Source organism: Miscanthus floridulus, chromosome 13, assembly GCF_019320115.1.
Source record: "Miscanthus floridulus cultivar M001 chromosome 13, ASM1932011v1, whole genome shotgun sequence".
Lineage (NCBI taxonomy): Eukaryota > Viridiplantae > Streptophyta > Magnoliopsida > Poales > Poaceae > Miscanthus > Miscanthus floridulus.
In genome coordinates, this window is record NC_089592.1 from 75,127,768 (window position 1) to 75,145,342 (window position 17,575).

Consider the following 17,575-nt stretch of genomic DNA (forward strand, 5'->3'; position numbering starts at 1 on the left):
TTTTTTTCTAGTGCAGGGCTTGTGTGGCAGTGGAGGATGCGGGCATGCGGCTGCTGCTGGTGGCCTCCTGACGAAACGAGTGGAGGAGAGCGAAAGCATGTTGGGATGAATTTTTCTTTTTTTTTATTTAATGATGAGAAGTCTCATGCCGTGGCAGCAGTTTGGCCGGTGCTGTTGGAGTGGGTCCCCTGTCCTAGGCCTGGTTTAGTAGGCTGGTAGGCTACTTTAGCGTTTTTGTGGGAAAATTTTTGAACTCGTGAATTGTGGGCGTGTTTAGTTTCAACCCCAAATTTTCTAAAAGTGCTATAGTATCCATCACATCGAATCTTACGATATGTGTATGGAGCATTAAATGTAGACGAAAAAAAACTAATTGCACAGTTTGGTTGAAAATTACGAGACGAACGTTTTGAGTCTAATTAGTTCATAATTGAACACTAATTGCCAAATAAAAATGAAAGTGTTACAGTAGCCCAAATTCCCAAATTCACCGAACTAAACACGCGCGGGGTTAACACGACAGGGCTACACCAACAGTATATGGACCTGTAAATCACAGCAATTGTTACATTAGTACACACAGCAACCAGAGCCGGCCGGCCGCGCCCCGTCTTCTGATGGGCCTTACACGTACTGCCCTCCGTACACTCGGGATGGGCCCTACGGCCCCTCTTCGACAGTTCGACGAGACATGCCCCCCATCCTCTTTCAATGCTCTCATCACTCCCGCACGGCCCCACCGCCCAACGCCTGCTGTGCGGCGGAGACCGCCTCCGGCCTCGTGGACCCCGCCGCCCGTCGATACGACCGATGCCCGCGGCCGCGTCGCCACCCCGGCGTGTATAAAGCCCTCGCTCCGGCCAGGCCACTGTGCTCCAACTCCAACCTACCCAGCAGCGGCCAGCCACCTCCCCGTCGCTCTCACGCTCTTCGTGCCCGCCGCCTCCCCTCTCTCTGTCTCTCTCTCTCCTCACGTCTGACGCACATGGCCTCCATCGCCGGATCTTCCGCCCTCTCCTTCGCCAGGCCCGTCAAGGTAATTATACTCAGATCCGAGGCCGCTAGCGCCACCTGCGGTTCGTTGTCCGCCCGTTGGTCTCTCCAGATCCATCTCTATGTCGGCCTGACTGCCTTCCGCGTTGCGCACGGACGGGGTTTGGGGGGTTTAATAAGGTTTCCTGTCTCTGATTCGTGCGCGTGATCTAGAGAGACCCTCGTTCCTCGGCGTGATTTGCACTCGTGGTGAACTGAAGAACTGGCGACTCACCGCTGCGAGAGCATGTGTTGGATTAACGGCTGGGTGAAGCCTTTTTTTCGTTCTATGGGGAAAGCTTACCTTTATGGGTGTCTGGCTTCGTTGAGCCGTTTCTAAAGGGGATTTGTGCAGATCTGCTTCACAAATGGGTTCCGTGGTGGGATCGCTAAGAATTTTGATGAATTTCATTTATTTATGTAACCATACGTTGGTCTTACAGTCTTAGATCATGGTATACTGCACATAATGATTGATGCCTACATCTTTGATTTTCACTATAATATTTCTAATATAATTATTTATTCCGGATGGGTGTTCAATTGAAGGGGATTAGTGTTGGGATCCTAGTGCTATGTTTCATAGCCTTGATTTTGGTCACACGACAGGTCAAATATTCATTCTTCTTCATGCTCCTTAATTAACTGTACTCCCTTGAATTGCAGGCAATCAACACAAATTCTGTAGCTTTCTCCCCAGTGAGGAAGGGTAACACATTCCTCCGCCTGCAACCAGTGCCTATGAGATCTGTTTCCTGCGCTGTGAGTTTCATACTTGACCTTACAATACACATACATTTGGCAAGTTTTTTTTTAATCATAACAATGCTAGTGAATTTCCAGAGTTACTGTTTCTGTGCATTATTAAGCTATTGATTTCCTAATCTACCGCGTCTGTGGATCTCAACTGAACTACTAGTAATCTATACTAATGGTCAGGAATCACCAAAGTTCCTTATTGTTTGAAGGGCTCCGTTTTCTTTCCTTACCTTTTGTTCTGGAAATCAAGGAAAAAATTGTTTCTACTTATACTTGCTCCTAGTGTTGTTGTAGTGCTCTTGATCTAGCAAGATACCAATACTTCCAGTGACACCTTTTTAAATGTATATTTTCTTATACTGCAAACGTAATGACATTTCAAAATATGGATTGTGACAGGCCAAGAAGGTTACAGTGGACAAGGTTTGTGAAATTGTGAAGAAGCAGCTTGCTCTTCCTGACCACACTGAAGTTTGTGGTGAATCCAAATTCTCTGAACTTGGCGCGGATTCACTGGACACGGTAAATCACAATATTTCTTGCTGATGCCATCTATATAGTCAGTTTTTAAATGATTTTGTGATGGAAATGTATGGTTGTTAAGGGGGTGTTTGGTTCCATGGACTAAATTTTAGTCCATGTCACATCGGACGTTCGGATGCTATTTAGGAGAACTAAATATGAGTTAATTATAAAACTAATTACATAGATGGAGACTAATTTACGAGACGAATTTATTAAGCCTAATTAATCCGCCATTAGCGCATATTTACTGTAGCACCACATTGTCAAATCATGGACTAATTTGGCTTAAAAAATTCGTCTCGTAAATTAGCCACAATCTGTGCAATTAGTTATTTTTTTCGTCTATATTTAATACTTCATGCATGTGTCGAAACATCCGATGGGACAGGGACTAAAATTTTCCTGTAGGAACCAAACACCCCCTAAATCTGTCAATAAACTTAGCCTAATGCAACTACATTGTCCCATTTTTTCTTTTTCCTGAATAATTAGATAGACTGCAAACTGTATGTAAGCTAATGACCTATCCACTTCATACTTGGGAGTATGGATGAAAACGGTACGGATATTTATTCGACCGTCCGTTCGACCGAACAAATATGAACACTTATCTGGATAGTTACTCGGATATCCGGATTTTTTTTCGGATACGGATAATAAAACGGATATCTTAGGCGGATATCAAATACGGATGTAATATCATCGATATCCGGCGGATATCGGATAATCCGGATATTAAAACGGATATTATCCGGATATTAAAACGGATATTATCCGGATATTATTCAAACTTTCTCAAATGAAAAAATGGCCTATATAAGGATTGTAGATCTTGATGAGCTGAACAAACTTGGTATTCAAAACTTTTCAATTTGAGACAATCTAGGGTTCCGAAAACTAGTTTGTAGGCGTCGAAATTTAAAAATCACAAATTTGAACCGTCCAAACTATCTCAAATGGAAAGTTGACCAAAACAACAATTGTAGATCTTGATGAGTTGAACAAACTTGGTATTCAAAACTTTTCAATTTGAAGTCATTTAGAGTTCATAATACTAGAGTCAAAGTGTTGTTTTTTCATTTGACCAAATTTGACTTTGTCAAACTTGCTCAAATGAGACACTAAATGACCTCAGATGAAAAAATTCTGAATACCAAGTTTGATCATCTCAGCAAGATCTACAATTGTTACATAGCTCATTTTCCCATTTGAGAAAGTTTTATCGAACACTAGTCACGAATTCTTGAATTTCATATAGACTTTCTAAAACTATGTCACACACTTGTGAAATTTGAACTACATTTTATTCAAACTTTCTCAAATGAAAAAATGGTCTATATAAGGATTGTAGATCTTGATGAGCTGAATAAACTTGGTATTCAAAACTTTTCAATTTGAGACAATCTAGGGTTCCGAAAACTAGTTTGTAGGCATCGAAATTTAAAAATCACAAATTTGAACCGTCCAAACTATCTCAAATGGAAAGTTGACCAAAACAACAATTGTAGATCTTGATGAGTTTAACAAACTTGGTATTTAAAACTTTTCAATTTGAAGTCATTTAGAGTTCATAATACTAGAGTCAAAGTGTTGTTTTTTCGTTTGACTAAATTTGACTTGGTCAAACTTGCTCAAATGAGACACTAAATGACCTCAGATGAAAAAACTCCGAATACCAAGTTTGATCATCTCAGCAAGATCTACAACTGTTACATAGCTCATTTTCCCATTTGAGAAATTTTTATCAAACACTAGTCGCAAATTCTTGAATCTCATATAGACTTTCTAAAACTATGTCACACACTTGTGAAATTTGAACTACATTTTATTCAAACTTTCTCAAATGAAAAAATGGCCTATATAAGGATTGTAGATCTTGATGAGCTGAACAAACTTGGTATTCAAAACTTTTCAATTTGAGACAATCTAGGGTTTCGAAAACTAGTTTGTAGGCGTCGAAATTTAAAAATCACAAATTTGAACCGTCCAAACTATCTCAAATGGAAAGTTGACCAAAACAACAATTGTAGATCTTGATGAGTTGAACAAACTTGGTATTCAAAACTTTTCAATTTGAAGTCATTTAGAGTTCATAATACTAGAGTCAAAGTGTTGTTTTTTCATTTGACCAAATTTGACTTGGTCAAACTTGCTCAAATGAGACACTAAATGACCTCAGATGAAAAAACTCTGAATACCAAGTTTGATCATCTCAGCAAGATCTACAATTGTTACATAGCTCATTTTTCCATTTGAGAAAGTTTTATCGAACACTAGTCACGAATTCTTGAATCTCATATAGACTTTCTAAAACTATGTCACACACTTGTGAAATTTGAACTACATTTTGTTCAAACTTTCTCAAATGAAAAAATGGTATATATAAGGATTGTAGATCTTGATGAGATGAACAAACTTGGTATTCAAAACTTTTCAATTTGAGACAATCTAGGGTTCCGAAAACTAGTTTATAGGCGTCGAAATTTAAAAATCACTAATTTGAACCGTCCAAACTATCTCAAATGGAAAGTTGACCAAAACAACAATTGTAGATCTTGATGATTTGAACAAACTTGGTATTCAAAACTTTTCAATTTGAAGTCATTTAGAGTTCATAATACTAGAGTCAAAGTGTTGTTTTTTCGTTTAACCAAATTTGACTTGGTCAAACTTGCTCAAATGAGACACTAAATGACCTCAGATGAAAAAACTCCGAATACCAAGTTTGATCATCTCAGCAAGATCTACAACTGTTACATAGCTCATTTTCCCATTTGAGAAATTTTTATCAAACACTAGTCACAAATTCTTGAATCTCATATAGACTTTCTAAAACTATGTCACACACTTGTGAAATTTGAACTACATTTTATACAAACTTTCTCAAATGAAAAAATGGCCTATATAAGGATTGTAGATCTTGATGAGATCAACAAACTTGGTATTCAAAACTTTTCAATTTGAGACAATCTAGGGTTCCGAAAACTAGTTTGTAGGCATCGAAATTTAAAAATCACAAATTTGAACCGTCCAAACTATCTCAAATGGAAAGTTGACCAAAACAACAATTGTAGATCTTGATGAGTTTAACAAACTTGGTATTCAAAACTTTTTAATTTGAAGTTATTTAGAGTTCATAATACTAGAGTCAAAGTGTTGTTTTTTTATTTGACCAAATTTGACTTGGTAAACTTGCTCAAATGAGACACTAAATGACCTCAGATGAAAAAACTCTGAATACCAAGTTTGATCATCTCAGCAAGATCTACAATTGTTACATAGCTCATTTTCCCATTTGAGAAAGTTTTATCAAACACTAGTCACAAATTTGAACTATATTTTGTTCAAACTTTCTTAAATGAAAAAATGGCCTATATAAGGATTGTAGATCTTTAATCCATGACCATGACTCCATGAGACCCATGAAGCCATGAGCTTGGCTATTTCTACTCATGCCGCGAAGATTGGTGCTTGTATGATGTTTGATGTATGATGTATCTGTATCTTTATCTTATTTGTTGCTTTACTCTTTAGTCTTTTGGCTTAATCTAGATGGATTATGGACTCATAGAGTGGTGTAATGGTTTGCGCACGTATGATATATATATGCTGCTTTTACTCAATATCCGAATAGATATTTGTATCCGACCTTCTCCGAATCCGATTCATACCGTATTCGATACTCATTATTCGTATCCGTAACCGAGTCAATCCGTATTCGTATATGTATCCGAACGCTATCCGTGTCTGAATCCGAATCCGAACAGAAATATGAAAACAAATATAATATGAGTGATATCCGTTCGTATCCGATCCGTTTTCATCCCTACTTGGGAGTTAGGAACTTTGATATAACCACTGTACTCCATACTTACGCCTTCAGGACATTGTCAGCCAGTCTGTAATTTGTATTCCCTATAAGGACCAAAGAAGCGCTTCGAAAGAATGTTATGCCTAGTATCACAGATAATGCGTACTCCCTCCCTCCCTGGATGAATCAACTTCTAGAGTTGTCATAACTCAAATCTTTCTTAACTTTGACCAATTTTATACAAAAAGGTACTAACATCTCTGACAAGAAAAAAAACATAACATGAAAATATATTTCATTTTGTATCTAACTATACTAATTTTGTGTCATAAATATCAGACTTTTTTCTATCAAATTCAGCCAAACTTAATAAAAAAATAGACTTAGGACAACTCTAGAAATAGATTTATTCAGGCCGGAGGGAGGGGATCTAATTTGATAGACGAATGCTTGCTCTTTTGGATATTTTTTTCCTCAAGATTTTACTAAAGGTCCTTCCAAATTTGTCACAGGTTGAGATTGTGATGGGCCTTGAGGAGCACTTCGATATCAGCGTGGAGGAGTCCAGCGCGCAGACGATCGCAACCGTTGAAGACGCCGCTGACCTCATCGACAAGCTTGTTGCTGGGAAGGCATAGATCTGTATCTCCTCTATCATATTGTTCTACCACTCTCTCTCCCTTGATCTAGGTTTCTATGGTCTGAAGACTTGGTGATTTTCTCCGCAGTTCTGTTGCTATGCCCGTGTGGTAATACTACGAGATGTTTTATTAAGCGGTTGAACATTACGGTGGTGTAATCTATTACTGCTAAGGTGCATTGTTGTATGAATTGTTTCTCCCCCAGAAGAAGAATCAAACCATCCGGGATTCAAGTATCATAGTACACTATTAGTTGAAAGCAACGCCGAGTACCTTTTTATACAGGCCGACTACATGTCTTTTTAGATGGACACACAGTTCCATTAATCAACAAGCACCGGCCAAGATCATTGGTCACATACTTACACGAGAAACAACAAAGTCGGGGGCAATACAGTCCGAAAGAGAGTTGCAACTTCTGGGGCATTTATACAGAGAACAAAACTTGCAAAATCGAAAGCCATTCTACTCTTAATCTCCCTAAACAATGGCCCCAATTTAGCTCTGTTATGGAGGAAAACAATGTGAGCGCCGAGCAGCAGATTCTGTGCATCAGTTTCAGTCATCACCCAGATTCTGTGCATCAGTTAATCATCACCGTCCAGGAAGGTTGTCAGTTCGAGTCCTTTCAGCAGAGCCAAGCCTTGAGCATGAAGGGCACTGGATAACTTGTTCAGCGCCCCCAGTTTGTGCCGCCAAAAAAATTTCATTCCACCTGTCATGCTAGATTGGAAAAAGGCTTTGTTTGTACACACCCTCTAGTGGCGGCTTCCTTTTGTGTTTCTGATGAAATATACTACCTCTGTCAAAAAAAAAAAAAAACAAAAAAGATGCAATTTTATGACTTCAATAGGTATACCGTGAAAATATATTTCATAATTTATCGAACTTCCTTTGTAAAAGTCAAACATACAGCGATATTCCTACTTAATCAAATCCTAAAACTTTTGCTAAAAGGCTGGCTCCATAGCCATTAGGACCTAGTGTAACATCAATTTTCATTCCAAAGACAACTTGCTTAATCTCCTCTTCCTAAGAAGATTTAATCAAATCAGTGTCATCTTGCTTAAGTTTTTTAAATCCTTCCCAAATGACTATGTAAGTTGAATATTCCTTGTTTCAGAGCCTCCAAACAATTGCTTATAGTATTGAACCACATGATTCGTGATTTCCTTTTAATCGGTAATTTGACATGTTTAGTGTCAAGATGGATCACCTTTCCTTTCCTTCTTCCATTGGCATGATGGAAATCTTGAATTTGGGTCCCCTAAAGTTAGCCAACATTTGACTATCCCCGGTCTCTAAAGATAGGCTCAGAGTCCCTCAAAGATTGGTTTTCTTTTGCTTTGTAGGTATGACATGGGCAATATGGAACAACCGTGACGAAATGACGATTGAGAAGAAGTCTATTAGCAATCTAGATGTTGTGATTTATGCTAGTATATCAATTTCATGCAAATATGGATAGAGTTGCTCAAGGAGGAAAACAAAACCAATATGAAGATTGTGGCTCACCACTTAATTGAATGGATGAGCCAGAAGGAGGCTTTAAAGGAGCAAAATAGTCCTTTTGTTCTTGGTCAGGGCTAGCTATCCTTTGTTGTTGGTTGAGGCTGAATACTCCTTTTGTACTGTAATGTAGCTAGTTTCCCCAGCTTGTAAGACTTTTAACTAGCTTTCTCAAAAGCAGAGATATTCTCCTTTCAAAAAACAAGTATCGTGTGTTTTGACTACTACTGTGCTTTTATGGGATCTATGTACTAATACTTGACAATGAGCTTCAACTCCCTTGCAAAGGCCAGAACTCGGTTATTCCAAGCGTAAATGTGGCGGATCAAAATGTTTGTTCCTACAAGTGTCATTATGATAATTCAGAATCCTACAGCCTTTGAATCTGTGGTTTGTTATATTTGTAATGGGTATTCAAGGAATCCTTGTGAGTTGTCAGGCTGAACTTGTAAAAACAGTGCGTGAAGGAATTTGCATTCCTGGAACTGGCCTATGTGTGCTATCTGCTATGCTACCCTTTTATCTGTACTAATGGGAATTCGAATTTATTATCCATCCTTCTAAAATGCTCACGAAAGGTTATATAACAAATGTGTTAAGTCTAAGCACAAAGGAACCATCCATAGTGTTAAGCTTCATCTACTCACGAATTGTTTTTATGTAATTAATATATTACAATCTTTGTTCGTGATTCTTATGTCTCGTAAGGATCATGGTGATCCTACCAAGCCTAAGCTTAGTGAAAAACGTGCTTAGACACGTCACGGGAAAACCACAAAAAAAATTCATCCTTGGGTGTCATTTCCTTTCAGGTAACAAAATCATGGTCTATACAAAAGATCCCGGTAAAAACTACATAACTCTCATGTGTCTCTGAGAAAAAAGAAAAGAATAAAAGGTATAAAGATTTTACATTGTATGCCTGCGTAGCCTTGTTGGTACCAAACTCTTAATAAATACACAAAGAAACCAAAGGACTGCTTGAATCCCTAGAGATTTTGGAATCCAAAGTCCATAATTTAGCTACGATTCAAATGTCTATACACCGCTCTCTGTTCTAAATTGTAAGGTGTTTTGACTTTTATAGATAAATATGTTTTACTATGTTCTAGATATAATATATAAGTACCAGAAGTTACGTATCTAGAAAAACTAGAATGTATTAGAATTTGACAAGCTGACGAGCTTGGATTTTCCAATTAAGAAGTTGGATTCCACGATCCCACAAACTGAGCCTAACAGATGTGTCACATAATTTAATATATTCTGAGATAACGTCAACCAGTTCCTATGCCATCGACCACTAAGAGCAAGTATAGTAATTGTTTTATAGCTATGCTAGTCAACAATTTTGTTGATGCGGAGAAGAGAACCAAGAAGAGAGGGGAGAGTTTGAATCTCATGCGAACAACAAGATGAGTGCAAAAGACTATGCAATAGTGGACCCACATAATAAGTGTATATGAGGAGAAATAGAAAATAGAATGTAAGATATGATACCACATAATAATAAAAAAAACTTTTTATAGACAAATACTCCCTCCATTTTTATTTATATGTCGTATTAAGTTTGTCCTAAGTTAAACATTTGTATTTTATTCATTGATTTTTTTTAAAAAAATATATGTAGGTTCATGACATAAAATTTATGTTTTTAGTTTTATTATGAAAAATACTTTCGTAATATATAATTCATATGTTGTAGAATAATAAGAACTTTTTGAAATGAATAGTTAAAGATAATAATGTTTGACTTGGCATAATATGACATGTAAACAAATAGAGGAAGTAGACTACGTTATTTTTTTTCCCTGAGTACCCTTCAAATATGAAGACTGTTCGTAGTGTACAGATTATCCGCGATTAGAAAATTAAAAACACACAAGATAGATTGATTGCGGATCAACAGCCTGTTCGGTTGGCTGGTTCGTATCATTGCTCGTTCGTGGAGAAGTACTGCTGGCTGGTTTGTATGAGAGAAGGATACTATTCCGACTGAAAATTTACAATTGTTTACGACAAGTCACAGCCAAACGAACAGGCTGCAAATCCATGAATTACGACCCAATACCACGCCATGCCATTTGCATCAAGCACTCGCAGTTGCAGCTAATCCTCGCGCACAGATAGGTGGGGTCCAAAGTTGCAGGGCGCAGGTCCTAAAAGCTTCGCATAGGACTATAGGAGTATCGAAGAAATAAACAGCAAGCAGTTGTGGTCTTGCTGACTAATTAAAACATAAATAAAATTCAATTGACAACATTAACGCACTGGGCGTTTGGTCTAGTGGTATGATTCTCGCTTTGGGTGCGAGAGGTCGCGAGTTCGATTCTCGCAACGCCCCCCTCCTTTTTTGTTTTAATCGATTTTTACTTTTTTTTTTTTAATTTCAATCAATTAATCAAGCGACCGGCGTATACACGCGAGAGAACGTAACGTTGCCGTGGGGATTTTTTTTGGCGTTTCTGTGCTTCTCGTTTCAAATATTGTTTTTTAGCCTTTTCTGAATCATCACTAGCAAATGTCTTTAATTGATTTTTAGTTTTTTTTTCTCGAATACGCAAAATGTTATGTTAGAGAGGGCAGGACCGATTGTATAACACTAATACCCCGCTCTAGTGTGCTATGTTCGTTATTAATCACGTAACCTAGCATATACGCACGTGAGAATGTGACCTTCCCGGGGTTTTTTTTTTGGCATTTCTCTGCTTCTCCTTTTCAAATATTGTTTTTTTTAGCTTTTCTTGAATCACTAGCAAATATATTTGTGTATTATAATGGAACATACAACTTATTACGCAGAAACTTGAATGCCTAGTGGCTCTGAGATTGATACAATAATTGTGTCATATGTTTTAACACAGTCGCTTGAATGACTTGTGGCTCTAAGATTTATACAACAATTATGTCATACACTCATATATTCTAACGCATTTTGGAACCCGACTCTGTTCCATGGCTAGATACGTGCTTTTCCAAACGTGGTCTTGCGTTAGATTTGGATTGTGCTAGTTTTGGATCAGAAACATGATCTTGTATTGAATTTGGATTAATAATGTGTGAATGGCAGGAGTGAAAGATGGACAGGGGATACTATCATACTATAGTGCAGTGGGAAAACTAGCAGTGAGAAATGATGACGAGCGAAGCAAACATAGCAGGGCGTTGCAATAGGAGAAAGAAATGCCATGAAAAACCAAAAAGGAGATGCTCGCGCCCCTACATATGTGTTATGTTTTCCATTTCTATAAACTTTAAGAGATAAAATTTACTAATTAATTTTCCATATGCGTTATTAATAATGAACATAAATCTTTACTTTAAGTCAATGTTGGCAATGATATTATAATGTCCTATTAAGTTTGTGTAAAATAGAAACATATTCTTAAGTTTTTTTTTCTTCTATTGCAAAGCACGAACATAATCATAACTTTAACTCCCATAATATCCATGCGTTGATATAGTTAAATATCAAGTTCCGTGACTTCCTTTGAGAATTCATAAAAGCCTGTAATTCTAAAGTTTAATCTAAGTCGGTGAGAAGTTCATTGTAGATGTGTTAGGGACTGGTTTGTTCACTAATATTTATAATGAGACCTATTTCAACTTTTATGTGACGGCCGTTCGTTGTGGATTGCACTAGTGTATGGGTTTAGCCTGGAGTGTATTTATTTAGATTGAATTGGACAACAAATTCCTCATCTCAATTCATAGAACCTAGGTTTTTTTAAAGGAACTGAACCTAGTTTTAATATAACAAATTTTGTTTTTAATCTAATAAAAAAGATGCAATAATAACTTGGTGGTGAAACAATTGTCAATTGTCCAAAGGCTCATGTTGTTCTCCATTTTACTATGTTTTCGCATTTGTTTTGTGTGAGCATATTCCCTTACCTGCTGATGAAAAATATATATATTCTCTTAAATCAGAAAACAAAAACCCAAACCTAGTGGTGGAAAAAAAATATCAGGAGACAAAAAAAGCTGGCCGGTGGAAAAAATCGGGAAACATAAAACCAATAGAAAAAAAAGAAAACAGAGTTATTCTCACACATGACTGATAAAAAAAGAGTATTAGGTAGAGATAAACTCAGATTCAGATGTAATGAATTATGTCAGGTACACCAATAATACATCTGTCAGTTAGTCCACTAGGCTATATATTATTGCTATTATTAAACACCAAATCGACATCTGTATACATGTTTGCTCATCAAATTAACAATCTATATATATTCCTAGGATAGAGATAACATATGTATGTATAAAGCTTACAGTGTGAACCGACCATCTGTTCCCCACCCAGCCACGAATGGATGTTCCGATCGACGTGACGACGTCTCCGGTCAGATCATCGTCCCATGCTACTGGTACAGCAGCATCCAGACCGCAGAAGGAATGACGACGGGAGCTAGCTAGCCGAAGCCGACGACGACTGAGTTACTGCGCGGAGGCGCTGGGCGACCTCTTGGAGCACTTGGCCTGCACGGCAAGCGTGGCGGTGGTGCCGGGGCAGTTGACGTCGCCGCCGTAGACGTCGGCGGACACGGGCAGCGTGCAGATGCGCTTGCCGAGGCATGACTTCTCCACCACCTCCTTGGCGCTCGGCGTGTGGCAGCTGCCGATGGTGTAGTTGCCGCAGATGCCCATGGGGTTGCCGTAGCTCGCGAACACCACCTGCTGGATGAGCTTCTTGGGCGGGCACGTCAGCGTCGCCCGGGCCTTGAGGTCGTCGGAGTTCGCCGTGATCTGGCTGTCCTTGCGCTCCCACGACTTGATGTGCGCCGGGTTCCGCTCCGAGATGTAGGTGCAGATGTTGTCGCGCTTCACCGTCAGGATCATGATCGCGTCCGGCCGTCCGAACTCCTCCTCGAACAGCACCAGCACGTTGTCCTTCTGCCGCAAGAAGGACCGGGGAATGTGGTACCTGCACGCATGCATATCAGCATATATGCTTATATATAGTCGACAAAAACTAAGAACTACAGCAAATTACTAAGAGCTTAGAGCAAATTACAGCTGCTGCGATGGCCGGCCGAGGGCGTGCTTGTAGGAGATCCAGTAGCGGCCGATGCCCTGGCCATTGACATACATCATGCCCTTGCCCATCGTGCTCATATCAAGCACGATCGGGTCCTCTCCCGACGGCATGTCGAAGTGCCTCTGACAAAAACACACACAGCAAGTTGTTTTAACAGAGAAGCGCACAGCGCGCACATACACCAACGATTGTCGTGATGAGCTAGTTTACCTTGTACCATGTGAGCGGCTTGTCGTTGACGGCCGGCTTCCAGGTGACGCTGGCCATGCCCTTCTCTGTGTAGATCTCCTTCTGCTCGCCGACGAGGCCGACGATGTGGCCCCAGCCGTTATTCGTCAGGTCCAGCGTGCCCGCGTTGAGGCCCGTGATCTGCACCCTGTCGACGCCGGCCAGACGGTGCTCCAGGTAAGCGCCACTGTCCTGAAACAATCGTTTCCAACCGGATCGGAGCCTGATCTCAACCAAGAACAAAGCTCTCCGATGCGGCATATGCACAGATGAACCTACGGTCCACACCCACCATCATTCCCATCGACGATGCCAAGACGGCGACGTGGTTCACGCCCTTTTTCAGCTCCATGGGCTTCTCCAGCGTGAACGCCTTGTTCATCTTGGTCCCGTGCCCACATCCTGCACACGCATGAATATATTCATACAGTGGAGTTCATTCAGCTTATTTCTAGCTCCTCAACTATTGCTGCAGTCTGGAAACCAAGTTGTATTACCTACGAATTTGTTGTTGACAAACGCCACGCTGGCGTGCCCATGGCTGTTGACCTCGAGCACCGTCTTGATGTCATGGCGGATCGGCATGTCGTCTGGCTCCAACTTGAAGCTGTTGCACACACAGGCAGGCAGGCAGGCATGCGTCATCGATCGACACTCAGAACACCCACACATACATGACACCACCGACCAACTTGAAGCTTTGAAGCAAGCAAGCAAAGCAACCGCGCACCTGGAGGTGTACCAGACGTAGTCGGTCTTGTCCTTGGTGAGGTTGTAGAGATCGCCGGCCTTGCGCGTCCTGATCTTGGCCTGCTTGTACTTGGGCACCTTCTCCTCGTCGAACATCTGCCACACGTTGTTCTGCGTCGTCTGGTCCGCGAAGTGGAACGTCCTCTGGTTGTGCTGCGCGTTCACGTGCTGGGTGCCGAAGACGACGGTCTTGCAGTCGGCGAGGATGCTGATGGAGTGGCGCGGCACGAAGTAGGACTGGCCCCGGAACGTCAGCGTCACGTCGTCCTTGGTGTTGTGGTTGGAGAGGAACGCCACGCACACCTTCTGATCCGGTATCTCGAACACCCTCGCCTCGAATTGCTTGCCCAGCTTCTCCGTCGACGGCGTACCCCAGAGCAAGGCCTTCTTGCACAGCTTCAGCGCCAGGTGCAGGTCCCTCAGATGGCCCCACTTAGGCTCCTTGTACAGGCCTGAACATAGTCCATCAACAACAGATGGAATGTAACTCTTCAGAGTTCACAACTAGCAAACTGATCGATTGCAATCGGCTACTGTCAATGCCGTCGACATCTCACCAAATTCATCGAGAGGTGCCTCGTCGTAGTATTTTGGCATCACAAAGGCAGCAGATGTCCTTCCAAAGTTTGTTCCACCATGGTACTGTTCAGAGTTTCAAACAAGCATATGTAATGTAACCGTGCGGTTCAGCAACAACAGTCTCATCCTAAAAGTGTAATGGAGCTTTCTTTTTGTTATTTCTTTTCATACTACAGTTGAGTACCATGTAATAGTTTGTCATAGTACCGCCCACGGAGAAGAAGCGTGCCACGGCGAACGTAATGTCCTCAGCAGAACGCTGGGATGGTGGGTCACCGAAGACTCTGTACCTGTTTACATACACCAAGAAAATGATTGATTTACGATGAAGGTTTCTATGGATAGTGATCGAACTTGTTTAACAAAGGTAAGTTAGTGGATTACTATTGCTGGAGGAAGAACTTACTGTGCAGTCCAGTTCTCAGTCCACAAGAGGGGCAAGCTCTTGTTCATTGGACCTGGCCATGTATCTCCACAGTTTCTCCCATTGCAGGTAGGAATCTACACAAGAAGAAGAAGAAAAAAGCCCAGCGTGTTATTGCTGGTGTCTTTTTAAAGCAGTACAAATTTCCTTATAAAAAAAGTAGTACAAATTTAGCTCAAAAGGCTATCATTTTATTTGTTTTAAGAGTAACAACTACTGAACTTTGCTATTTCAAACTCTAAAATGTCATCTGAATCCTAAGCCTATAAGGATTAGCCTCAGTTTGTTGAAGAGGGAAGCACAACATATATATTCGGTAAAAAAAAATGAAAGTTACCACATCACCAGGAGCTTTGGTCTGCTTGCACATGATCCATGGTATGCCGATGTTGGTGCCGATGGCCATCTGTGCCGCCCAGTTGATGTACTTGGTGCCCTCATCTTTGAACGCCGCTTCCAAATGCTGATACTCATTCTCAATCTGGCAGGCAGATTTGGGCACATACATTTCGTCAGAAAGGAGCATGTATAACCAGAGAGTTAGCACAGGTCAAAATAAAAGACAGAAAGGGTTATATATAGCCAGAGGCCCAGAGCATTGTTCATTCAGGCCAAAAAAAGAAATCTCAAGAGGGAGAGGCTGCTGCAACAGTTTTGACTGTCTAACCTGTGCTAGAATGATGGGGCCTCCTTGTGACGCGAAAAGGTTTTCATCCTTGAGCCTTTTTATTATGATCTTCACAAACGTCTCCATGTGCATCTGCGGCAAACGAAATCAGCATGTCACAGATTGTCAACATCTGGTGACTTCTACGCATCGCAAAACATCCTTCCATTTATTCTCCTGGAATATCATCATGGCTGATATTTGCTGCTTGCACAATTAGTTGTTTTGGTCATCAGATAGACAGTGATCACCTTGTATGGCTCGTTGTTCGTCCGGAACACAATGTCAGGGATCTCCCTTAGCCAGTAGGGCAGCCCTCTGACAAAGATTTGGTACAGAACAAAAAGAAATGAAAAAGGTGAGTCAGAACAGAAGAAAATGGAAAGACTTTGGAAGATCATATGAAATGGTAATTAGAGCAACTGAAGGAAGAGATGTGGAAGGCACACGAACAAACCCATGGTTCCATTCTGCCTGGATGAAGGGCCCGAGCCGGACCATGGCGAACATGTTGTGCTCCTGGATCAGCTTGAAGAACCTCACCATGTCGTACCGCCCCTCGAAATTGAACTGCAAGGGAATTAAGGAACGCATTTGTGTGTGCATTGACCAATTGATGGATGGATTAATGGATCGGGCGTGTCGATCGCCGTGAACTTGCATTCTCACTCTCCGGTTTCACACGCGCATCGATCCGTTCATCGATCGAATCGAGAGATGTGGTACGTCATTACCTGTCCCTTCTCGGGCTCGTGGATGTTCCAGAAGACGTAGGTCTCGATGGTGTTGAGCCCGCCCTCCTTGGCCTTGGCGATGAGCTCCGGCCACATGTCCGGCGGGCTCCGCGGGTAGTGGATGGACCCGGAGAAGAAGATCTCCCGGCGGCCGTCGATCATGAGCGAGCGGCGGTCGTAGCTGACCACGGTGCCGTTCTTGGTCAGCTGCCACGCCGCCGCGGCGCGGGGGGCGAGCGCCAGCGCGGCGACCACGACGAGCGTCGCTGCCGCCGCGGCGAGCCGGACGCGGTGGGACATGTCGACATGCATGCGTCCGGGGGAGGAGGGGAGACCGGGACGGGACAGCGGACGAGGGGGGCGACGAGGGGAGAGACTAAGGGCTAGGGGTTCGCGGCCCCTGGTAGTAGCGATCCTGAAATAGGAAGGGCGCGGGAAGGGAGGGGCCCGGAGGCCGCAGCGTGGGGCGAGCGGCCAACCGGGAACGCCGGGCGGGTTCCAGGCTGCGACAGCACCGACCACCACTCCAGCCACGACACAGGCAGGCAACGGTTGCCGTCGTGCGCGTGCACGTACGCGCTGGGTATTGTTGGTGTGCTTTCAGATGGCAGCAGAAACCATTTCGGTTATGGACGCCAGCTCATAAGCTGCAGTGTTTGGCGCTGTAATTGCGGAATTGTTACCTCATCTCTTGTTGTCATTGACTGCTGTGCTAAATTGTGGTAGTCTGTTCCTCACTGATTTTGCAACGATGGGTCCATTCTCTATATGAAGGCGACAGCACTTGCCATGCACGATGCTTGAAGATTTTTTTTTTCGCGAGCAAGCCCTGGTGACATGTATTTCATTAAGCATAAACAGAGTTTGATTGATTA

The 17,575-nt window shown here is 41.7% G+C and overlaps 2 protein-coding genes and 1 non-coding gene across 3 annotated transcripts; 2 read left to right on the forward strand and 1 right to left on the reverse strand.

Annotated features, from left to right (window-relative positions):
* The first annotated feature begins 751 nt into the window (after positions 1-751).
* On the forward strand, positions 752-7,009 carry LOC136501056 (acyl carrier protein 3, chloroplastic-like). The gene is made up of 4 exons (XM_066496545.1): positions 752-1,036; positions 1,699-1,794; positions 2,191-2,313; positions 6,640-7,009. The coding sequence occupies exons 1-4, from the start codon at positions 986-988 to the stop codon at positions 6,763-6,765; spliced, it is 396 nt and encodes a 131-aa protein (XP_066352642.1). The 5' UTR covers positions 752-985; the 3' UTR covers positions 6,766-7,009.
* Positions 7,010-10,549: 3,540 nt separating this feature from the next.
* Positions 10,550-10,621, forward strand: TRNAP-UGG (transfer RNA proline (anticodon UGG)). Its single transcript has one exon. It is a non-coding gene; the product is annotated as a tRNA-Pro (tRNA).
* Positions 10,622-12,359: 1,738 nt separating this feature from the next.
* On the reverse strand, positions 12,360-17,084 carry LOC136501213 (beta-galactosidase 11-like). Its single transcript, XM_066496711.1, has 14 exons — positions 16,701-17,084; positions 16,424-16,536; positions 16,218-16,284; positions 15,967-16,059; positions 15,637-15,780; positions 15,282-15,376; positions 15,060-15,165; positions 14,854-14,938; positions 14,277-14,748; positions 14,044-14,153; positions 13,839-13,948; positions 13,529-13,738; positions 13,295-13,440; positions 12,360-13,204 (listed from the first exon to the last, which is right to left on the reverse strand). Exons 1-14 carry the CDS (start codon positions 17,010-17,012, stop codon positions 12,718-12,720), a joined length of 2,550 nt encoding a protein of 849 aa, XP_066352808.1. The 5' UTR covers positions 17,013-17,084; the 3' UTR covers positions 12,360-12,717.
* Positions 17,085-17,575: the final 491 nt, after the last annotated feature.

Bases quoted from the DNA above. Each gene is read 5' to 3' on its own strand.
- LOC136501213 (XM_066496711.1), bottom strand. From the start codon at position 17,012: ATGCATGTCGACATGTCCCACCGCGTCCGGCTCGCCGCGGCGGCAGCG. The intron at 15,377-15,636 runs GTAACTTTCATT...CTTCTTGTGTAG, and splicing joins CCAAAGCTCCTGGTGATGTG to ATTCCTACCTGCAATGGGAG. The intron at 13,205-13,294 runs GTAATTTGCTCT...GCATGCGTGCAG, and splicing joins GGCCGGCCATCGCAGCAGCT to GTACCACATTCCCCGGTCCT.
- LOC136501056 (XM_066496545.1), top strand. From the start codon at position 986: ATGGCCTCCATCGCCGGATCTTCCGCCCTCTCCTTCGCCAGGCCCGTC. The intron at 1,037-1,698 runs GTAATTATACTC...CTTGAATTGCAG, and splicing joins CCTTCGCCAGGCCCGTCAAG to GCAATCAACACAAATTCTGT. The intron at 1,795-2,190 runs GTGAGTTTCATA...GGATTGTGACAG, and splicing joins TGAGATCTGTTTCCTGCGCT to GCCAAGAAGGTTACAGTGGA.